Source organism: Sinocyclocheilus grahami, unplaced genomic scaffold (genome assembly GCF_001515645.1).
Source record: "Sinocyclocheilus grahami isolate Dianchi unplaced genomic scaffold, SAMN03320097.WGS_v1.1 scaffold24.1, whole genome shotgun sequence".
NCBI classification, from domain to species: domain Eukaryota; kingdom Metazoa; phylum Chordata; class Actinopteri; order Cypriniformes; family Cyprinidae; genus Sinocyclocheilus; species Sinocyclocheilus grahami.
Window position 1 is genome coordinate 2,161,715 of NW_015505203.1, and position 25,020 is coordinate 2,186,734.

At 36.8% G+C, this 25,020-nt stretch overlaps 1 protein-coding gene across 1 annotated transcript in view; it reads right to left on the reverse strand.

Moving 5' to 3' along the window:
- The window catches only part of LOC107562901 (diacylglycerol kinase delta-like), a 78,650-nt gene that overhangs the window by 9,591 nt on the left and 44,039 nt on the right, over positions 1–25,020 (reverse strand). The window contains exons 3-18 of the mRNA XM_016247658.1: positions 10,946–11,056; positions 10,753–10,833; positions 10,450–10,554; positions 9,369–9,501; positions 8,958–9,064; positions 8,749–8,874; positions 8,405–8,507; positions 7,248–7,407; positions 6,881–6,989; positions 6,152–6,291; positions 5,950–6,034; positions 5,711–5,796; positions 5,502–5,601; positions 5,033–5,237; positions 4,565–4,663; positions 1,627–1,717 (exon numbers count right to left, since the gene is read on the reverse strand). Of these exons, the coding sequence (XP_016103144.1) occupies positions 1,627–1,717; positions 4,565–4,663; positions 5,033–5,237; positions 5,502–5,601; positions 5,711–5,796; positions 5,950–6,034; positions 6,152–6,291; positions 6,881–6,989; positions 7,248–7,407; positions 8,405–8,507; positions 8,749–8,874; positions 8,958–9,064; positions 9,369–9,501; positions 10,450–10,554; positions 10,753–10,833; positions 10,946–11,056 (1,841 nt within the window). The remainder of the gene's footprint in view (positions 1–1,626; positions 1,718–4,564; positions 4,664–5,032; positions 5,238–5,501; positions 5,602–5,710; positions 5,797–5,949; positions 6,035–6,151; positions 6,292–6,880; positions 6,990–7,247; positions 7,408–8,404; positions 8,508–8,748; positions 8,875–8,957; positions 9,065–9,368; positions 9,502–10,449; positions 10,555–10,752; positions 10,834–10,945; positions 11,057–25,020) is intronic.

The window sequence follows — 25,020 nt, forward strand, 5'->3', positions numbered from 1 at the left end:
TGTGGACAAAGCGGAGTCCAGCCCGGGGTCCGTCACATGTGGTTGCCGCTCATTCGGTGCATCCGCCGGGCGTGCCGTTCTCGACTCCGCCGCCTCAGCTCACTCTATCCCGGTCTCAGTGCACGCTAAGCCAGGGCTTCCCTTCACGCTAGGCCACTGTGTTTTTCGTTGTGAAAGCGAAACTACTTTGTTTGGTCTTCCAAAAGACTGTACAAAAAAAGTTTGGGCTCAGTAAGAATTTTCTATTAAGAAATTAAAATAAAGCAAGGACACTTGATCAAAATTGACATTTTACATAGTTACAAGATTTCTTTCTTCTTTCTATTCATCAAAGAATCCTCAAAAATAGATCATGGTTTCCACAAAAATATTAAGCAGCAGTACTGTTTTCAACAATGATAATAAGATTATCAGAATAATTTCTGAAGGATCATGTGACACTGAAGACTGCTGCTGAAAATACAGCTTTGCCATGGCAGAAATAAATGATATTTTAAAATAAATTACAATAGAAAACATTTATAATAAATTGTAATGATACTTCACAATATTACTGTTTTTACCGCATTTTGATCAAACAAATGCAGCCTTGATGAGCATAGGAAATTTTATAAATACTGTATTTTTTTATATTTACTGTCCATATCTTTTCATAAAGAGCCACTCATATTATACAGAGGTGGCAATATGGTGAGCTATAGCCTTTGACCTTGTATTTATCTCCACGGTTGAGTTTAGCTGTTTAGTTTAGCTGTTTTAGCTGCATGGGCTTCATGATTTGTATAATGCACACACTATCAGTATCACAATTTATAATTTGAGTATGTCCTAATCTACTGCTAATAATGTAATTCTACAGATGATGAAATTTGTAGATTTCCATAGTGTTGCAATGCCATGCATAGCAGTCTTTACTTATTTTCAGCTAATCTAAAACTGATCTCTATAATTAAGTAAATAATGCTAACATTGTAAACATGAGTCCTGGAAACATATACAGTAGGCTGTGGTTAAAACCGTAATGTGCTGCATTTCTGGGCATCATATAGGTTTTTGAACTTTCAAATGCACCTATGAGGCCCACAAACACTGTCTAGACATGCAGTTCACTATAGGTTTCAAAGCACAGTCATAGAGTATGCAGCAACCAAAGATAATCTCTGAGAGTCAGTGAAACGAGTCGAATGAAGGACTCGATATGAAAACAGATTTATGTCCACTGAGACTGTGCTGGACTAGTGTGTCAGTGAGTGGAATAGCAAACACACTGTGGGATATTACACTGTCAACATGGTTTTAGAGCTACTGGAACCTCAGATGTCATTACGGCACTTCTCTGGAGAAAGATAAGAGGTCTTTAATGCACACGTGTGTGTGTGTGTGTGTGTGTGTGTGTGTGTGTGTGTGTTTGCATGGCCTTACACAGAGTCTTCAGAGAAAAGCACAGTGCTGAAGCTCTCTGACTTCTCCAGTAAAATAGGGGCTGTAGTGGTTGGACTCAATGTGTTTTGACCTGTCAATGAAATTAAAAGATAGAGAGAGATGCAGCCTTTAGAAGAGAAAGAAAGTACAATAGAGAAGTGTGTGTGTGTGTGTGTGTGTGTGTGTGTGTTTGCATGGCCTTACACAGAGTCTTCAGAGAAAAGCACAGTGCTGAAGCTCTCTGACTTCTCCAGTAAAATAGGGGCTGTAGTGGTTGGACTCAATGTGTTTTGACCTGTCAATGAAATTAAAAGATAGAGAGAGATGCAGCCTTTAGAAGAGAAAGAAAGTACAATAGAGAAATAGTACAATAATGATAAATAATAATAATAACAGACAACAAAGCACTCTTCAAAAAGAGCTTTTGAATGTAATTTTTTTTTAGGTAAGTGGTTGAATGAACAAAGATAATCTTCTTTTAGATATTTGAAGTTTTAGAGGATCATGCTAATAGGTATTTAGTGGTAGTTTCAATTATTTTGTGTACGATGTACACCTTGAAAATGATTCAGTATTTACTATAATTACAACTAGTGTACTTAAATTTAGTAGTGTAAGACTGAAAATGATTGTTTTAATTCAAACTTGACTCAAAACACAATGTTACTTAATTTGGGTAAACTGATTTCCTTAAATCATTTGAGTTTTAAAATGTATAAGTACTATGAACAGATGTAAAGTGTACTAAAAAAGAGAAACGACATTTATTTAAACTAAATGAAACACTGAACTCCATAAAATGTACACTTTGCGAACCTGAAAAAATCTCTTGTAGCCTATAGCTTTCTTTTAACTAAATATAAGAATGAGTCTAAGAAAGTAAAGCATCTATCACTGCAATGGCATATGCAGTTATTGCTTTTTAAATAAAGCAACATACTGCACAAATATAGACTTAATGTTCTTTATCCCATCCTCAACCGAATCACAAGCTCTACTCCTCAGAGCAGTGTTAACCCCCCAAAACTCCGACATAACAGAACATTAAATACTAACAGATCTCACTGTGCAAAAACACACAAAACAACAGACGAATTAATTTCAACACTTACTCCTCATACTGTATATTATGAGTAAAGTTTATTATTAAATGTTAATTTATTTTTCAATTTCTATTTTACAGAACAAACCCTTGTCAAGTGAAGCTAGTTATTTTCTTTGAAAAGGCTAATTCAAATGTACTGAAATTTAATGGACAAGAGAGACTTTTAGTAAACTAACAACAGTGAAAGCTGATTTTCTTCTGTCCAAAGGACTCAGAAACACTTAAAGGGGTCATATGATGCGATTTCAAGTTTTCCTTTCTCTTTGGAGTGTTACAAGCTGATTGTGCATAGATAAGATCCCTGAAGTTGCAAAGACTAAAGTCACAAACCCAAAGAGATATTCTTTATCAAAGTTAAGACTCTGCCACGCCCCCCTAAAACAGCTCGTTCTAACACGCCCCCACATATCTACCTCACTATGTGGAAATATTAGCATAATGCCGGCCAAATATTCACGCAAAGAAAGAAGGCGTGGTTTCAGTAACCGCAGTTAGTGTTGAAGCAGCCATGTCAGGGAGACGCTGTGTGTTTCTAGGCGAAAGCAAAAGCACTTTATTTGGCCTTCCGGAAGTAGATGCATTTAGGAATCTTTAAGATCACTTACAACAGAACAGCAATGCATTTTATGGACGACCGTTTCGTGAACCTAGGAGAGGAGGTAATTCTGACTTTGCTATGACAATCTGGCGCTTCTGAATCAGCTACTGTTTTGTTATTAGTTTAAGTATTTGCTATTGACTGTTCAAATGCGGAGTTTTGCGCATCGTGTGTGTGTGTGCGCGCGCGCTCGTGTGTGTGTGTGCTCGCGCGCTCGTGTGTGTGAAAGAGAGAGAGAGAGAGAGAGATAGAGGCAGCGTCACATCACAGTAGAGTCAGCTGTCTTAACCGTGGCTTGTGTACTGCATCATTACTGTGTCTGTTCCCCTTTCAGGCTTGAACTGATGGTAAAACTAATGACATTATTTACTGTCTTTACATTTATTTTGAAAGATGAAGCCCGCGATTATGGTAAGGGGCGTTACATTTCTGACGAGTGCTTGCAGTGTTCGGCCAATCACAATGCACTGGGTCAGCTGGCCAATCAGAGCAGACTGCGCTTGTCGGAAGGAGGGGCTTTGTTGAAAACTATGCGTTTGAGAGAGGCGGGGAATAGAGGACCTACAATAATGTACAGTATTTGAAAAATAATGTGTTTTTTGAACATTAAAGCATGTCAACATATTCTGTTACACCAAATACACAAAATAATGATCTTTAAAAAAGCATCATATGACCCCTTTAAATCAGTTTCATGTGGCAGTGATTTATATTAGGAAATACAGTATTATCTAAAAATGAGATTAGAAAATTATTTTGATAATGTCAGTGAAAATAGAATTTGAATTACAAATAAAACACAAGTTCTTATGGAAAATGGATTCTTTAGTGCTGCCCTTTATGTGAGCTAATGCAGTGTTATGCATGTTGATATAGTTGATGTTAATTAACTCTGTTGCTCCTTCAAGTGATCCTTGGCCTTTTCCTTTTTCCCATCTCCCTACTCACACAGACAGTTCTGAGGGACGACCTTTTCTAGACAGTGTCTGGGTTGCATGATGTAGTTTCTGCTTCAATTTAACTGAAGCAATGGTGCCCAACCAGGACATTCTGCACACATATTTTAATTTTTTTTACACCCCTAATTTACAGTATATGTTTACATTTACGCCAAGTGTATTGGAAATGCTCTTTAGTATTAATTTGTACAGCAGACCTTCATAGTCACAAAATGAGTAATGATTCTTTAACTGTGGGGTTTCATTTAGGGACTGTGGTGTGTGGTTTAATAAACCACAGGTTGAGGCCAACTGCAATTCGGTTCGCTCTTTTGTTAAGAACAGCTGCCATATATTCAAATGCCAATGGTGTGAATAAAATTTCAGAGCCACAGATGAGGAAAAACTTTTCAGTGAAAAGATTAATTGAGAAACTCTAAGGATCTAATTACCAGGTACCATCTACAGTATTAACATTCATAAACTGAGCTTATTACTCACGTGGCTCCGCCTCCTTGAGGTCCTCACTGCTGCCTCTTTTGATTGATGAGGAGGACGACATTCTCTGCACCTGGGTGTGTCTGTTCTGCTCATCCACCACTGAGAGAAAACAGTCTAATTAAATATTGACTGAAGTGGTCAAGTAGCCACTGTAACATGCTGTGTCATTCCTGTACTGTATATCTGCAAACAATAGATTTCAGTTTTACCTTATTTAAAATACAATCAAGACAAACACAGCAGAAACGAAAAGCTAAAATGTTTTTTATTAAAGCCTTTTCATGTTTTTCTCTCTGGGCATGTTTTGAACGTGTTGTTTTTTAACAATTATTTTAATGAAGCACAATAGCTTTGCCTTACAGTACTTTACAATATATAAATGATTTGTTTGTCTTGAAGTTTCTTCTATGTAATCTAATACTGGCCCAAAATCCAGTTACTTTCCACTCACATACGGTGAAGAATTACCTTTTTCTGCCTGATCTATGATTTGTCGGAGTGCTTTCTTCAGGCTGTTGGCCCTCAGCATCAGCTGCTCTCTTGATCTGAAGGGTCTGGACTGATCAGTGTCGCTCTCGTCTGGTGAGATGGACTCGGATGGTACCAGCTGGGCATTGGCGTCTTCACTGAGAGCCTTAACCAAAGAGTCCAGCTTCTCATTCAACATGGCACACTGCGAGAGACACACCAGCACAAATCGAAACAGTTTTTTTTGTTTATAAAGAACAGGACTATTCATTTGACTCTTCATTTAAGTGTATTTATCTGTCTATTTATCTGTTAATTTAAGTAATCTTTTGACTGTTAATTCACTCATTTTATGAATGTTAATTTAGTTTGACTGTTCTTTAAACTCATCATTTGTCTGTTTATTTAACAATTTACACGTTACACGTTTGGGCTCATCCTTTAATTGCTAAAAAGCCTCAAGGTTTACCTTTTTTGCCATAACATCAGCCTCCTCTTTATTCTCTGTGGCCCGTTCATAAGCTTTGCCGACCTCAGCCACAAAATCATTAACTGTTCCACACAGAAACCTGTGACAGAAAGAGACAGGAAGACAAAAGGATTTTTAAAATATGTTTTAAATAAAATAAACATAGCCCTCACAACACATCCATACACACAAACCATCTTTATACTCACTTAGCAGATGATATAACATCACTGTGTTTGTCAGAGTCCAGGATTTTGGTCAAGTGAGTAGCAACAGAATCAGCATATTGTGTAATCTGGATTTCAAAAACATAATTTAGACAATTTACACTTGAATTCAAAGGTTTGGGGTTGGTAATGTTTTTGAAAGAAGGTCTACCAAGGCTGCATTTATCTGATCAAATTACAGTAAAAATAGCAATACTGTGCAAATATTGTTACAAGATTACTTGTAAGGGAGAGTCTGATGGATCCTCCTCCTTTACGATAGCTGGAGTCTGTTTGGTGGGCACTTCATAGGTCATCACACTCCATCTGTGACATACACACATTCAGGAACAGAGAGACATGTTTGATGAGAGTCAATCATCCACTCATTCATTCGTTCATTCAGTGATTCGTTCAATCTCTCTCTTTTACTCTGTCTCTTACCTGTCCAGCATCTTGGTTGTAGCTCTCTCCAGTTTCTCCAGTATCTGCAGCAGCTGAGCATCATCATCACACAGTCCTCCCCAGCCCAGCACACGCGCCAGGTCATTTCCTGTGCCCAGCGGCAGCACGCCCAGCTGGCACTGTTACACACACAACACAATGAAGATGTGACCCTATTGTATGTACAGTACACTACCGTTCAAATGTTTTTGGGTCTGTAAGTTTTTGAAAAAAGTCTTCTATGCTCACCAAGCATTTATCTGTTCAAAAATTCAGTAAAAACAGTAATATTGTGAAATATTATTCACATATAAAATAGCAGTTTTTATTTTAATATAATTTAAAAGGTAATTTATTCCAGTGACGGCAAAGCTTAATTTTATAGCAGGCATTATTTCAGTCACACAACACTTCAGAAATCATTCTAATATGCTGATTTGTTACAAAAGAAACATTTCTTATTATTAGCAATGATGAAAACAGCTACTTATTTTTATGGAAATCATGATCATTTTTGTCAGCATTACATATTTATTTGAAACAGAATTATTTTGTAATATAAATGTATTCTTAGTCACTTTTGATGAATTTAATGCATTTCTTTCAGAAAAAAAGACAATTTTGAATGGTAGTGGTCTATTTTAACACCAGTGGACGCTATTCTAAAACAATGATTGTTTTCATAATCTTTTATAAAAATGTAAGAACTCTTTTTCTGGTTATTCTGACCTGTTTGTGCAGGCTGAGTTTGTCCAGCTCAGAAAGAACCCAGCCCACGCTCCCATCTCCACCACACACCAGGATACGAAAGGTCTCAAACTTCTGGAAGAGACGAAGCCTGTATACACAAACAAAAATATAAAACAACAAATATGGTTCAGAGTGCAAATTCACTTTGCCAACAAATTTGTATGTTAAAATAAGTCAGGATACTATTCAAAGTTTGAAAGCACAGAATGTTACAGTTATCAAATAAAAATGTTTGTTTGTTGTAAAAGCTCGTATAAGCTACTGTGACTGATTCCTGACTCTTTTATTGCTTTACAAAGCCTTTTAATTGCTATTGCAGTGTGTGATAAGCGGGCGTTAACCTCACCCCAGCTGTGGGCCGCCATTCATGAGGTCAAAGACCTGTGCCGGGTTTAGTAGCTGCTTAAACCTGCGCAAGAACTTCACGCCCTGGTTGTCACCACTCTTACTGTTCACCAGCACCAGCAGAGGACTCGAGCAGGATGGAATAGTGGCTTTCCAGAAGCCTGCAGGAGGCAAGGGATGATGAAGAGGAACAATGGAGGGATTGGAGAGGGAGGAGAGAGAGTGGCAATGAGAGAAGGAGAGGAGAGGAGAAGAACTTGGGAGGGATGTCACGTTTGGAAATGTAACCAACTTTAAACACTGTCTCTTTAACAATGTCTCTGTTGTAAATGTAGAAGAAGATAATGGCAATACTAACTTAAAAATTGAAAGTGCATTTTTATATGTATCATGGCAGTACAATGATACCATGACTGTCATAGTACTTTTGTAAGTTTTTTGTTTGTTTCTTTCTTTGTTTTCTGGTCATTGATTTCAGAAAAAATATCCAAAACGTAACCAGACTGAAGTCATCAGAAAACATTATGCTACTATTTGTTTATGTTTGTGGATTGAATAATTAATAATTAATAAATAATAATAATTAACTTGATTAATGTAGACTTTTAAAATGTTGAAAACGTTGTATTTATTTGTAAAATTGCAAAATATTACCATTTAAAATAATTTTCTATTTTAATATATTCTAAAATGAAGACGTCACATGGTCCTTCAGAAATCATTCTAATATGCTGATATGGTGGCACAAGAAACATTTCTTCATTTGAAAACGGTGCTGATAAATATTTGTAGAAAACATTCACTTCAATAGATGCTCAGTAGAAATCGATGCATTTTTGTATATATAGAGTTCAAAACAACAGCATCAATTTGAAAAATAGTTTTTGTAACAGTCTTTATTGTCACTTTTGACCTTATTTACCTCAGAATTTTGAATGCTAGTTAAATATTACATATTAAGTAATTAAATAACTAGAAAATATTATTTCAGAAAGTTTATATTTCTTCAGATATATAATGGTATATTTAATGGTCATAGTGACGATTATACTTCAAGTAAATAATGTCACTTGCAAGTCCACACACAAAAGCATATAACAATGTATACAGGCGTTATGGAGACAACTGAGCTGATGCAGTTGCCAGGGCAACCCTTACCGTCAGAGTCGATGCTGTTAAGTGCAGTGGGCGGAATGATGGAGACCTTACACTGACCCAGAGGACAAACCTTTCCCAACTGCTCCTTACAGCAGTTATGCACCTACACACAGGCAGTGCATAGAGAGATACATCACTGCCTACTCATACCCATCAGTGGAGACACACTGGTTACACAAGGTACACGCCTGTAAAAATATGGTGTCACAGTCTTTCCAGTAAACTCTAGGTGTTTATGTGGTCTCTAGTTGTTATGGTTACAGAGTGAATTGGGTGTGATGCTATATTGTGGGTGTGGGTGATATACACAGCACTGTGATCGATTTTAAAAATTGGGGACGTACGATAGCTTTGCACCAGAGACACCGCCAGTCTTGTAGTCGACGTACGCTACCGCAGTTTCGATCGCACACCACACACTTTGCGCTGACCGGCAGGTTCCCCTCCAACCACTGGTGTGGCATTGACACCTGTTCACACAAACACACTGATTCAGGTACAGCACAGAATACCACTGAGACCACATGCATGTATAATTCAAAGATTCACTTACTCCATCCTCATCTTCTATGATGTCATTTCCTATAGATGCCAGAGTGGTCCACTTACAGTTATTTGTGGATCGTACGGCACAGCGCTTGTGGGCTTTGAACTTACACACTAACACACGCAGAGAAAAGATGACATTAAACAGATAACTATAACTATAACAGTCACTAGAAAGTGATAACAGGCTGAGGGCAATGTTCCTCTTCATGACTCATTGATTACGCTATAAGCAAACAATGTCATTGTTGGTTCTACAAGCAGAATAAACAACGTATGAAAGGGTAAATGGCACAGAAAAGGGAAATCCAAACAAACTGATCATAAAAAATGACAGAAAAAAAAAAAAAAAAGACAAAAATAATGGGAAACATGAAAAGCATAGACAACAATAAAAAAGCTTTGTGTTTATGTTTACCTTCACAGGAAAGACCATGAGAGGTGACCCCCGGCAGAGCCTCTCGACACACATTGCAGAAAGTGGGCCGGGCATGAGAGCAGGCGTACCAGTTATGCATCCCAGAGAAGTGCTCCATGTTAAACTGACTGGCCTGTGATCAGTACAATCATATCAGCGTTATGGCACTATAAATACATAACCAATAAAATCTAGAGGAGTGATTCTCAACCAGGGGGCTGGAGCTCAATTTGGCATTTCAGTGAACTTCCAATGGGGCTTCAAGATAGTGTTATTTTAGTAGAAGCAGGATACTATTATAGTTCCTATTAATACTTTGAATTAGTTGAAATGTGTATATTTTCTGTTTTCATTTTAATTTTATTTAAAAATGTAATAATTTTTTTTGTTAAATATGTCTTTATAGCTTTGAATAATTTTTAAGTTTTAATTTAGTACATCCACGTTAAACTAAATGAAAATTAGAAAATACAGTATGTTTATATACATTTCAGTTAATGTTAAATTTTTCAAGTAATGAAAATGATTTTATTGTTTTAGTTTTAGTCCCGCCTCAAGATGAATTAAAATAATTTACATTTTCATTTTCATTCATTGTAAACATGTGATGTAGACCTGGAAAAGTCATGTAAATTAATACAAATCTTAAAACACAGTGGGCTTTTATTTTTTTAATTTTTTTATCATTTAATGAATATAACATTATTGTAGTTCTATGTGTGGGGGGGACATTGGAGTCAAAAATGTTGAGAACCTCACAAGCTACTGTTACAGACAAAGACTGGATTGGGATCATTTAAGTTTTTAATGTTATTAAATTGTCTCTTAAGAAAGGCATTAAAGATTTAAAAAAATCAAATGGATTGACACGCTAACTCCTTTCATCAATATTTCACCAAAACACAATTACAATTATAGCAATTACTTCTGCTGCTTTCGTTTATTGATCACTTAACTAAGAAATCCATGGGAAGGAACATCAAACTGTATAATGTGCAGCCGTCAAGGGCATCAATGCACATTAACTGAACCTTTCAAATGATTTTGGAGGGGTCAAAGGTGAAGGTTTTTCGACACTAACCTCATAAGTCTCCCATTTCTGCACAGACTTCAAAGCACTGATCCAGTCTTCCATCTCCTTCCTGCTCTCTGCACACAACATCAGCTTACGGAATGGAGTGATAACCTAGGAGAGAGAGCCAAAGACATACAGCAGGTGTGAGCTATTAAAGGATTGTAAATAATGAATGAATGAATGAATGAAAAGAAACTAATGAATGGGGCTGTCTCAAAATCCAGTGAGATCCCTACCTGCTGTAGATAGCATATTTCAAAAATCGCTCACTAGGTTTTGAGAAACCCATTGAGAAGAGGTTTTACTTACTGTGAAACTGTTGTTGATGTTCTTAGTGCTCGTCTCGGCCACGCTGGCATCTGAGAGGTCGACCTCATCAAATATGAGAGACTGCAATACAGAAGCATGTTTCTGTCACCAAAAAAACACTGAAACAAGCACCTATACAGCACCACCTGAGATTCAGTCTACTCCAGAGGAACACAGAGACCCCTGCTTTTACCTTTGAATCTTTGGCATAGTAGAGAGTCCTGCCTCGCAGTTTGAAATACCTCCTTTTCCATCTCTGAAAAGAGCTAGTCTGTTTGAGTAGAAGACCCTCCTTCACACTCTTCTACAAAACAAATGCAAAGAAAGAGAAAAGAGATGAAAAATTAGCATAAAAGACAGCTAATGCAAATACAACAACTTGATTTGTTTTTATAATAGTGTTCATGTGTCAGTGTGTGCAAACACGTTTCCCTACTGCCACATTTTTCATAATGAAACATTTTCATGCCATGCTAGAACTGGCTATTTTTAGAAGCTGCTTCACAGCCCGTTGGATTTACTGGTGTTCGTAAATTGCTTCTTTTGCACATGCATGAAATTCAGTCTTTTGCTTTTTATACTGAAGCATAATAAGAAATGAACACACACAAACCCCTGAGGCTTCAACTTGCATGAACAATTCTGTAGTTCAATCACAGTGGCTTATCACCAGGACCAGATGGAACTGGGGGAATTTTTCCACATTTTCTATGCTTTTTTCCACATTATTTATGCTGTTTTTGCTGGTTCTAAACATGATAAAATGTGCTCTTTTGGTAGCTGGAAGTATAATCAAATTAGTCAGAATATGTATTTAATGGGAAATATGTAGATCTTCATGAATGAAACGTATTTGAACGACTGGTATATTAAAACTACCTATGAGTCTCTATCGGATTTACCATTGAGTTGCTTTGCATTGCTCTCGCTTTATTGTTCACAAAAAACAAACAATGGTTAACCGTAAAGGCATTACGGTAAGCTTACAGTAAAACCTGATCTGTCGCCTAGCAACATCCCTGACTCAAGTGCTTATAACACTGAGAGAGGAACTGCCACATTTCCATAAAGTTCACCGTGGACCTTTAAAACATGGTCATGTCATCAATTCATCTCTAACTTTCATCATAAACCTCGATGCTTCAATCTGCTCTGAATGGCAGAGAAGCTATAAAAGTCTTTCAACAAGTAATCAAATACAGCTGTTCTTCGTGGCACAGTAAAACCAAATTACAACAGAGTCTGTCCTTGTCTAAACATGCAAGGGCATATTCTGTGCCCTCTCATGACGTGAGATGTGGATTTCATAAGCGGATCGTGACAGAACAACGCCAGTAGCTTGGTCAGCAGTGAGACAGGCTGATGGGACAGAAACAACAGCGTATCTACCTCTCGTGGGTCTGTCACACTGAATACAAGGAGAGTGAGAGTGTTGTTGCTAAACATTAAGGAAATCAACATGAGTAACCTAGCCAGGCAACCTGCCAAGAGTAATGACGTACATATGAAGGGAGTGAATTCATTAACAGAGTTGCATGGTCTGGTGAGAAATAAAGAGTGTGTATATGTTCTGTATGTCTCTGGCTATATTCAAAATAAAAGTCAAAGAGCCTGATTCTCATTTTTACACACTCCTTGAGAAAAATAAGTGTGCTTAATTGTACTGAAAATGCATTTATAGTGTACTTCGAATCTTAAAAGTGCATTTAAAAAAATACATATATAATATTAATGACAGAGAAGCCACAGATGTTTACTTAACACAGCTTTTCTTAACAAACATACTTTTAAAAGGTGTTGTTTGCAATAATGTCAAATTAAAAGTTTTACTTTCAAGTACAATTTAAACCATTTTAATAATCTTTTGTTGCGCTTTAAGAAAAAATACTTACAGTATTTTTGATGTGTTGACTAACATACTAAAGCCAACGTACTGTAAAGTATCTGATTTTAATTTGAACTGCAGTGTGTTATTCAAAATCACATTTAATAAATATATTTTAAATGTACTAAATTGCATCATCACCATTATAAATGTGTAATTACAAATGTACCGGTATTTCAATACATGACATACAAACATAAAAATGGAAAGTTAATTGAAGGTTAGGTCACATGTGAGGGGGCGGGATGGGGGATAGAATCAGATTTGAGCCACTTTCAGCAGCAATGTAAGTGTAACCTCTGAGTCACTTTTGCAGGTGATTATATTCTCCACATGCCTTTCAACAGGTGTCTCATTTTCTCCACCATGACTCCCAGCAGAGCTCATAAATGTATGTGTGTGGGGACAACAGAAGGTAGTTAAATCTGTCAAATGCTCCCTTTGAGGACATTTTCATTTTGAGGACATTTTCAATTGGAAAAACCATTTACAAAAGAATTAAATAATGGTTTCTTGGAGTAGATTTAGGGATTGTTTTAGTAGTCATATGTAATAGTATTTATATAAAATAGTTATATAGAAATAACAGAAGTCTATTGTACGTATATCCTCATTTAGCAGGTTAACGTGAATGTGGGTGTGGGTCAGGTTTTGCTATTTTTCTTGAAAACATCTCAAATCAATTACATTATGGAAACAAGGTAATATATTTGTATTCTAGAAAATATAATTAGCTCAGAAAACAACAAAGTTCAATTAAAAGAAAAAAGAAAGAAAAAAAGGTGTGTGTGTAATAAAATGAAACAAATAAGTGTGTGCAAGTTTAGGTGTGAGAGTCTAAACTTCTGGATATCTGCCAGTGAAGCTTCCCTCTACACCGAGACAAGCACCAGACCCAGACATCACTCACTTCATCCTTTCAGAACAGAGCTGGTTCCACATTCATAAAAGATGAGGACATCTTTGATCTGTCACAGTATGCAAGCAAACACACACTCTCTCTCTCTCTCTCTCACACACACACACACACACACACACACACACACACAAACACACAAACACACACACACACACACACACACACACAGACAGACAGACAGACAGACAGACAGAGTGATGTCAGCTGGTGACTCTAAGGACAGATATTCTCACACAATGATTGCTATTTTTGTTTAATCTCCTCTTCCTCTTCTAATCCTCCCCTCTCTCTCTTTTTAGTTCCTCTCAAATCCTCAGCTCCTGTATTCACCCTGCTGTTCTCTTCCTCCTTTCTCTCTTCTTTCTTGCGTCATTCCTGCTCACCCTGTTCATTCCTTTCCCTGTTTTCTGTCATCCTCTCCTCCTTTCTCTGTTTTATCCTCCTCTTTTGTCCTCTCTCTCATCTGAAGGGCACAGTGCCTCTGCAATGCCCTACATAGAGCTGGAACTACAAATCCCATGATTCCTTTCAGCAAAGCTGATTAGATCCAAGTAGTTATAAAACCTAGAGAGAGCTACCCGTCAGCATTCCCATTTATGTCAATGGGAATTGCTCGGATAGTGTATGCAGCTCTGGAAGTACACAACCTGGATGCTGCCATTTTCATTGAATTTTTTTAACTTTTTTGTTTTGTTTTTTTGAGCCAGTCACTTGTACATGGCTACCTTTGAAAGAGAGATGTTTTTGGCCCCATAATGATGTCATTACACCATCTACCAGAAGGAAATAACAGGCACAGCTAACCAGCCAAACCTTGGCCTCCTGATTAGATCCACTAGTCTGTTGTTCCCATGCAAACGCAAGGCTTTGTGGCGCTGTTGTGGTGTGAATACAAACAATTCAATCTTAGACGTACAGCCTAATTACATTCCCCAAGTTCTCTCTGCTCTGAAATTAACCTACCTTTTTGTAAAATATGGCTTTTGCTTATGAATGTCCCTGCAATCTTTGTAAATTCAAAGCCTTGAAATACTACTGAACGACTTAATTTTGTTTTTTAAAAACTATTGGGATAAATAAGTCATCTTCTGACACTTGAATTGCTGTTAAAGTGGATCTGAGTGGCTTTTTAAGTCAAAGCAGTGCAGCTATCAGGACAATCATGTGTCATTATCCTCATAATATGACTCAATAACTCATGTCCAACCCAACTCAGAAACTAGGCTATGCAATTTATAATAGTGAAAGAGAGAGAGACAGAAAGATGATTCCACTAAATATGCAAGGGTACAATGGGGAAAATTAAAAAGAAAGCATAGCATGATCTTCAAAATATTGAATCCTCAAGCAATAAAAGCGTCATTAACAAATTATACGACTCCAAGATATATTGCTTGTCCATTCAGAAAATATCATTATAGATAAACAAATCAAATGCAATAAATCTTAATTAAGTGTCCATTTAGAAGAAATCAAGTGAGACATATGACCCGCTGCCAAATGCTTAACATATGTTACAGTACAAACTTAACATGTTCCTATTGACCTTAATGGAAAAAAATAACACTGCTTGTATATCTTACAGTGGCTGAACACAATCAGAGCAATAGCCCAATTTCAGCCAATCACCCATATCTATCAGTAGTCATGGAATCACCAATGAGCTGTCGGCAAACACAGCTGTCATTCAAACAAGCAGTGTTCCAAAGGCGTGGCCAAACACTGTGCGGCACTAACAGCATGCAGGGCCATAAGCTACACTATCCAGAAGCACAGGTCAACACTATTGCTACATTTTTCTATAAAAATTAATGAAGACAATATCTTTGTTCAGCAAAGCCTGGTTAAACACAGATATTAATCATCAAAACAACAGACTGGGTTTTCCCTTAAGAAATCCCTTGTTGATGCTGATATAAAACATCCATTTACCTCCTTCTAGACATTTCATAAATTACACACAAACAGAACTGAGCTCTCTGAAGCTTTGTTCAGACAGGCAGGAAAAATCTGATGTTTTGGTCATATCTGACTCATCTGTCTGTAGCGAAGAATCAAACAAAATCAGATTTTTACAAACAGTAAAACATCTAATTCATAGCCATATCTAGTTAGAAATCTGATTGAAATCTATTTTTATAATATGTCTCTGAAAGGTCAGATCATATTTCAAGTAATATTTGTTTTATGAATGGCATAAAATTAGTTTTTCCTCTCCACACAAAGCTTTTGTGACCTTTTTGTAATATCATACAAACTGCTCAATATTGTCTAGAGCTGTGTTCAAATACACTCATATTCACTCACACTTTTCTCATATAGAATCTTATGCATGAAAGTATAAATACAGTAATTCCTGTCAATTATGTTCTCTCATGTGCCGTGTGAGTAGAGGCACAATTTCTGTTTTTCCTTTCTCCCTAACAGCAGCTCTCAGTTGTCATGTAAGAAAATCTACTATAGCAACTGATGCAGATATACCGGATATTGACTACACAGTCTGAACAAATGGATCAGATTGCATCACTTATTGTACAAAATTACACTTCTAAAGATCAGATGGGATTAATGTGCAGTGTCAACAGTATGTATGAGACAGTCTGGGTTAGATGGTACAGTCTGGTTAAAGTTGAGTTAGAGCCAGACCAATTACCCAAAGCGCCCACAGAGACTACGAGTCCCTTTCACAGCTAGTAATTAACCTAATGAACTGATTACAGCCCCTACAGTACAGCCTATGAGTGTGTGTGTACAACTAATTACAGACTAAATCACACAGCCTGAGAATTTACTACCTCTGTGGTGTCACCCTGAAGAAGCCAAGACTCATTCAGTAACGGTGTCAAATCCTACACATGCAATGTGCTAATGAGAACTGCTGCACACATACTGTGCAAATCACATACCATTTAGCATCTTAGTTTTATTGAATGATTAATAAACACATCATGTGACACACTAAATCGTTATAATGAATATGTTAGGAAGGGCTGTATTGTAACCATGGATATGGATATCCCTCATATTCATTGATATGGGCTTTACAATGGGCAATTCAAAACCTTTATATTTGGTCTCATCCGAATTTTGAATATGGTTAAAATAGGAATAGTTCACACATAAATGAAAATTTGTTGAAAATGTACTCATCCTCAGGCCATCCAAGATGTAGGATGGGTGTGTTTCTTTATCAGAAGGGATAGCATAACATCACTTGTTCCGTAATGGATGGGTGCCGTCAGAATGAGAATCCAAACAGCTGATAAAGACATCACAACAAATCCACACAACTCCAGTCCATCACTTAGCATCTAGTGAAGTAAAAACTGTGTGTTTGTAAGAAACAAATCTTTTCTGATGAAGAAAAAACTCATCTACATCTTGGATGGCCTGAGGGTGAGTAAAGTTTTCATTTTTGAGTGAACTGTTACTTTAATTCAAACTTTAGTTGAACTAAAAAGCCGTACTTAAAACCAGGGCAACATCACAGGCTGAGAAAAAGAGAAAAAACACTTTCAAGTTGCTAGCCGCTAGCCGCCAGACACTGATGAACATTAAAGACAGAGAGTTCTTTGAATGGCAAAATGGTCAAGTGATAGATATACTCCCCATGCACCCCAGAGAGCTGCGAGATGCTGCATCCATGTTAGTCTACGGTTTTAGGTATTAGTGTTTATGCTAAAAATGAATGCATTTTGAGCTGCAACCACAGGGTGTGTTGCAGACCTCCAGAGGAAGTGGTGTTTGAGTGATATGTGCATGTAGACACACACTCAGCGGTCGATGGTATGATGGGTTTTTGGCCAGCGACTGGATCAGCGGAGATGAGAGAGCTGATAAATGCTAATCCTACATAACACATGGCCACAGAACATCAATGTGCATGCTGATCCCTCCATCAACAGGCTTTCAAAGATGTCTCCTCATTATCTTGTGACAAAAAAACGGAAATCGAGTAGTCAGGAGGCAGATATGTTCCTTTTTACAGAGAAATGCTAATTCATAGGTCTAGTGTAATTTTACTATTATTTATATACTCAGTTTTTATAAACATTTTGAATTAACTTTCATTTTTTCAGTTTTCATTTTAATTTGATTTTAAGTTGCAATAATTTTGTTACAAGCTGTTTCTACGTAGCCTTAATTACATTTTGTATCAGTTTTAGTTTGACTAATTTTAATCAGCTTGCTCATGCATAGCTTAAGACATCAGGCGCTCTAAGATTTCATTTAAGATTCAATTTAGAAGCTTCTTCTAAAATCAGTGGCAATAACATGCCAAAAAAAGAAACAAAAAATATCTTAATTAGTGACATACAGTAGGAGGGCCGAGCTAAAATGATTGTGGTTTGCATAGCTCACATAATCTAGTGTTGGAAATGTTTGACAAATGTTTTGGCATCTTGGCAAATCAGAGCACAGTTTGACATTACTGAGATCTCTTCCATAGAGGATACGGATACAAGATTATCAAGGTCTTTAGCACACTTAAATTGGGATTAGTCTGTCAAACAAATGTTTCAGTTACCATTATTAACCTAGGTCTCAGTGATTTCATGTACATTATGTATGTAATTAAGGAAGGAATTAATTAATGTTAGGATCATACTCTGTGCTGTGCAGTCAGGTATGACCCCGTCTGTGACTGGATATTCCTTATGGATTCATTTTCTTTTTACATTTGAACGGGACATGAACAGCAAGCTCTTATTTCACTAAGAAAGTTGGTAAAAAAGGTTCTGTATTCAACAGAGGTCAAAATAAATGGGACGCACTGCAAACAAATTACATACTGCAATCACAGACATTCCTGTCTGGGCTGTTATTTTTCCTGAGGTTGTGTGAAAAGCACAGACATGTTTGAATTTACCTGACGAGCTCCAATTGAAAAGGGCTTTTGTCTGAGGATAATAAATCTGAGAAGCAGAAGCCCTCCATTTAATCTCATGTCTGTATAGGAGAAACATTGAGATATTAAAAATATCTTATTTGAATACAAACCTGGCATACTGATGGCTCTGTGACAAAGTCGCTTTGGACAAAAAGCGTCTCTTAAATGCATAACTATAAATGTAAAGTGGTGATTTTCCCATGCAATCATTGCTATACATTTACATACATTTGATAATAACAGTGTCTGTGTGTCTTTAACTGTCCAGACCATCCAGTTCTGTTATTTATTACAGGCTTTGCATTAATGCCTCGGTAATCAGATCAGCACAAACGAGCATGTCCTGCTAACCCAGATAAACCTTATGACGTGCACACACACACACACACACACACACACACACACACACACACACACACACTGCATCATCTCTCATACACAGAAAATCTAAGCCAATACACATATGCACAAAGCCAATCATGAATCATCTGCTGACAGGAAGAGATCACCAAACGGATGCGACCGGGATGAGACATTCTGCCTCACAAGCAAAAAAAAAAAGAGATTATCACTAATATACCATCACACAAACACAATCTGCAGTGCTCATTCTAGTGAAAACTACACAAAGTCAAGTGGAATTAAATGGAATAGCCTATCCAAACCTGTGAGAAGACACTATTGCTGACTGTCTGTCCTTCTGTTGTTCCACACACACACACACACACACACACACACTGCATCATCTCTCATATACAGTAAATCTAAGCCAATACACATATGCACAAAGCCAATCATGAATCATCTGCTGACAGGAAGAGATCACCAAACGGATGCGACCGGGATGAGACATTCTGCCTCACAAGCAAAAAAAAAAAGAGATTATCACTAATATACCATCACACAAACACAATCTGCAGTGCTCATTCTAGTGAAAACTACACAAAGTCAAGTGGAATTAAATGGAATAGCCTATCCAAACCTGTGAGAAGACACTATTGCTGACTGTCTGTCCTTCTGTTGTTCTTACTGAACTGCTGGAGGTGGTATCCAAAAAGTCTTCTTCTCTTAAGCGGCTGGCATCTCCCTTCCCACCTCCATCACAGCCGAATAAGAGCGGGGCAAAGCAACACACACTGCCTAGACACAGCCTGGGCATGTTGGGTCCCTTCAGCCATCGACATGTACACACACACTTACAGACACACAGGAACACGCTGACTTCCTTCTGGCTGCACCTGAAAGACACACCTTCTTTTTAAAAAGAACTTCCTCTTACAGGTGAAGTAATAAGACCGCCCCTTCCTATTACACCCGGACCTACCGTCTGAGAATGAAAACACAAAGAGGCGTGTGAAGGTCTATATTTAGAACTAGATAAACTTGTTTGGTAAGCATCACTATTCACAGAACCACAAAAAATCCCAAGCAGCTATAGGCCAAGACAGATGTTCCTATTGGATCAGGACAGAAAAAAGACAATGAGGCCTTTGCAAACATGAATGTTCAACTGTGATAATGAACCATCCTGTGGGAACCAAAAATCCACAAATAAAACGGCTTCTCCTAAAAAGCAATGAGATTAATTGGAGAATGGAGAGTGAGAGGAGACTGTTGCAAGATGTCTTTTGATTGTCTGATTTTTTTTTCAGATAATAATATTAATAATCACACATTTCTTTGAAAGTTTTAGAAGAGATGTCTCAAATTGTGCTCAAATTTGCAAAGATACGTTATGCTATACATTCATTTTTATAAATCTACACTGAAAAAAACTTGTAAATACAATTAACACTCAGCTAATTGCTAAATAAATTGTTAACAAATTTCACAAACAATTATAAAGAAACACACAGCAAGTAACACAAATTTTTAAGTGAAAAATAAAAAAGTATTTTCTTGTAAAATGCACTCCAATAATCTTTCTTTTTATTTATAACTAGATTTTTTGTTTACAGTGTATATTTTTTGTATCTTATTTCTCCTAAGGCAGGAGTTTTCAAACATTTGAAAGTTGAAATATGAGGATCTCTTTGAGAGAACTCAATCCTATAGTATATTTATGCATCTATATTTATGTGTAGAAAACCCCATTTATACATAAAATTAAAAATAAAAACAGTATAAACATGTATCTGATATCATCTGGAAAATAATTACATTCTATGCTATATATATTTTGGATTAGAAATTATGAAATTAGTCACAAATTATTTAATTTGCACTGTCAGGAATAAAATAATTAGTGATTAATCTCATGATTATATTATTATTATTATTGTCTCTTAACGGTTTTCTGCAGATCCCAGTTTGAAAACCCCTGCCCTACATTAGAGAAACAGCTAAGACAAAGTTGATCCTTTTTTTCAATTCCAAGAAATGTTTTGAGCTACAAAAGAGCAGCCAGTGAGGAATAAATATTTCCTGTTTGTCTTCTGAAGCACACAAGTCTGTTCCAAAACAAACCTACATATGGAACATTCAGAAATATCTAGTAAACATCTTGACTGTGGACCATACCTAGAAGTGTCTGTTACAGAAACAGGTAGAATGTGGAAGAGATGAGCAAGATGCATCTGGTGAGAGGTGGAAAAAAATGGAAATACAGACCAAAATACACAGTGTAGCATGAAGGGTGGGCTCTGATCTGAGTGCTGGAGAAGCAGACACTGTAATGAGCAAAACTATAATTGACAGCAAACACTGAGAGAGAAGTGTTTCTCTGTCATGTCTATGTGCAAACCTCCACCCAGACTCCTCTTCACATATTACTGTCGCTGTAAACCACCCAGTCTCAATGTTTTACAGCCTGGTAATGAGATAAAACCTCTCCGTACTACAGCGCAAGGCTGACTGAAGGAAGATATCATTCCTTATGGCTCTGTTTATGAGAATAGGATGAATGAGTGCATTTGTGGGTTGCAGTTCATCGTGAGGACACTAGGGGGCGGTAGTTGCTGGAGCTAAAGCAGCACTGCAGTTATTTGTAAATGTCTGTTGCTGTCTCTGATACACTGATGCTGATCATACACACACACACACACATTACTATACCACAAACACAACGTTCACACTGGCACAATTTCAAATGTGAAACACGCATTTACACAGCTGACGTTACATGGCGGCCCATGATATTATGATGGCATGTTGGGTTGTCATAGAAACTACACTGGCCTGGGAGACGGGCTTTCTAAAGGGCCACCAGGCCACACACACATCCACACTGTAAATCAACACAAATTCCCACATCAACATGCTGGGTTGAAGGCGACCTGTTGCTGGAGAGGAAATTAAATGCTTTGTCACTTCCTGCGAGAGAGCGAAGCGAACGCAGGGGGATTGGCAGAGTCACACAACATATGGGGCTGAGGCAGCTAATCTGCGTATGGAGAGAGAGCCCAGTGCCAACATTAAACCTAATGAACCCAGGCGTCAGATTTAGTGTCTGCATCAGAATCAACACAATTCCCTCGGTGGATGTAGAGCGGAAATTCTCATCCGTATTTAGACTGATTAAACATGACTGGATCCAAACGTAGATTATCTTCCTGAGCTATTATGATGAACATTAGAAGAGGAAGTTGAAATGACACTTTGGGAAATTTGATGAACATATGAACATGCACAAACACGCCGCTGCTGCGGGAGATCGCTCTAATCTCATTGCAGAATTACTGACGACCGCTTCCAGCATATGCCACAAATCTGAGACTGATTCACATAATCCCTTGAGTGAGAGACAGAGTGAGAGAGAGAGAGAGAGACTGAGGTTCTTTGCCGCCTTCTTTTCTTTCATTACAATCTAAGCTGGAAATGAAGGTAAAATTGAGGAAGAGAGTCTTATGATAAGAGTATGAATCAAAACATTTTCATACAGGATCAGCAATTTAAATGTCAAAGTAATGTATTGGTGTGATTATTTTACATACAGTATTGTCAAAAAAATCAGCGTCACACACAAACACAAACACACACACAGTCAGAGAACAAATAAGAATTAATAGAATTAAAAACAAACATTGTAAATTGGCAGTTACACTAACATAATGTAATATGTAAAAAATTAAATGAAAAAAATTCAACAAGACTAATTATTTACATAAGATTAATTGTTAACATGATAAATAATCACAAAACTTTGATAAGGCTGTTAAAAATTAAACAAATAATATAAAAAATAAAAGGTGGCAGTAATTATAATATACAATATTATGTCAATAAAATAAAATAAAATAATAAAATGAAATAACAAAAACATTAATGAAGAAAAGAAATATCCTAGATTAACATTCAATAGTATGGTAATACTGATAAAAAATCGATTAAAAAAATGTAATAAGGTACCAGTAATTATAAAATATTACGTAAACAAAATAAAAGAAAATATTATGTAAACAAAATAAAATAAGATAAAGATATTCATGCAAATAAGGAATAATCCCAGATTGACAATCAATATTTTGGTAATTATGATGATAAAAATAATGAACAAAATGATATGTTCATCTCCTTGACAGCCAACACACTGACAGAAAGAGAATTGTCCCTGTATATACAGTGGGGAAAAAAAGTATTTAGTCAGCCACCAATTGTGCAAGTTCTCCCACTTAAAAAGATGAGAGAGGCCTGTAATTTTCATCATAGGTATACCTCAACTATGAGAGACAAAATGAGAAAAAAAATCCAGAAAATCACATTGTAGGATTTTTAAAGAATTTATTTGCAAATTAAGGTGGAAAATAAGTATTTGGTCAATAACAAAATTTCATCTCAATACTTTGTTATAATATACCCTTTGTTGGCAATGACAGAGGTCAAACATTTTCTGTATTAATTGATACAGGTAACGAGTGGAGGACAGAGGAGCCTCTTAAAGAAGAAGTTACAGGTCTGTGAGAGCCAGAAATCTTGCTTGTTTGTAGGTGACCAAATACTTATTTTACCGAGGAATTTACCAATTAATTCTTTAAAAATCCTACAATGTGATTTTCTGGATTTTTTTTCTCATTTTGTCTCTCATAGTTGAGGTATACCTATGATGAAAATTACAGGCCTCTCTCATCTTTTTAAGTGGGAGAACTTGCACAATTGGTGGCTGACTAAATACTTTTTTGCCCCACTGTAATTAAATATAAGCAAAATCGTTTATTTAAAAAAATAGGTAAAATATAAATAAAATAAAATACATTCATGAAAATAAGGAATAATCCCAGGTCAACAATCAATACTAATACTATGAAAAATATATATATATATATAAAATTGAAATAAGTTGGAAGTAACTTGTAAATACAATACAAATTCAACAAGGCATGTTTGGTAATTGGAACATAAGCAATGTCCCAGATTAATAATCATGAATAAACCATCAGAAAGGCTCAAAAGAAAGAGAAGAGATTATGACTAGAGAAACAGTGTGCATCACACATACTCAGTGTGGATGGAGGCTAAGGGAGAGGAAGAATAAGGACTGAGAAGTCCCACAGAGGTGACAACACCTATGGAGTGAACACCGGCTGCTCGTGTCATGAGCGCTGGACTGAAAAATGGCTTTGTGACTGAAGTCCTGTCACTGCTGCTCCCTTATGAAACACACACTAACGCTGGGCTCAGTCACGACATCCTCCTCAACCCTGAGTGCTCTGCCGCTTGTGCCATCTCCACAGGAACAATCCCCAGCCATTTCTAGGGATGAGTGGCGTTCCGCTAAAGAGCCTATTGTCCCTTCACACACTCCTCCACAAACAAGCTCCTGACCACCTCATCACACATACGAGTGGAATATGTCTGCCGCACAACATACGCGCATGAAGTACAAATGAAGACGTAAAAAAAAATGCACCATGGAAATGTCAAGTCTTTCAATTTGATTTGAATCAATACAATTAACCGAAGAGTTCTAATATACCTGAAGAGAGTTTTTCATTAGCATTACCATTTATCTAAAAGCTGTTGCCTCTTTATTTCATGGACCAGCTTTTTTTTTTAGTTCCAAAACCAGTTTTTGAGACAATTACCTGAGCCGTAAGTGCGATGTGACTGATCACTCTATATAAATCTCTTTGTAGGGAAAACACACACAAGTATAATTGTTTGCAGCTTATATTTTTGTTTAAATCTAATTTTGTTGAAAAAGAATTAAGAATGCTTTGGAGTGGCCATTAATCAGAGAAGCACTTCCCGGACTAAGGTTAACTGCTTAAAGGGATAGTTCACCCTAAAATCTGAATTCTGTCATTAATTACTCACCCTCATGTTGTTCCAAACCAGCAAGACCTTTATTCATCTTCTGAACACAAATTAAGATATTTTTGATGAAATCCGAGAGCTTTCTGTCCCTGCATAGACAAGCAATGCAACTGACACGTTCAAGACCCAGAAAGGTAGCAAGGACATGACATGGAAGAGAAGAAATTGTTGATTTAAGTTATTTTTGTTTTCTTTGCACACAAATAGTATTCTCGTAGCTTCAGAAAATTACGGTTGAACCACTGATGTCACATGGACTATTTTAATGATGTCCTTACTACCTTTCTGACAGAATTTTCATTTTTGGGTGAACTATCCGTT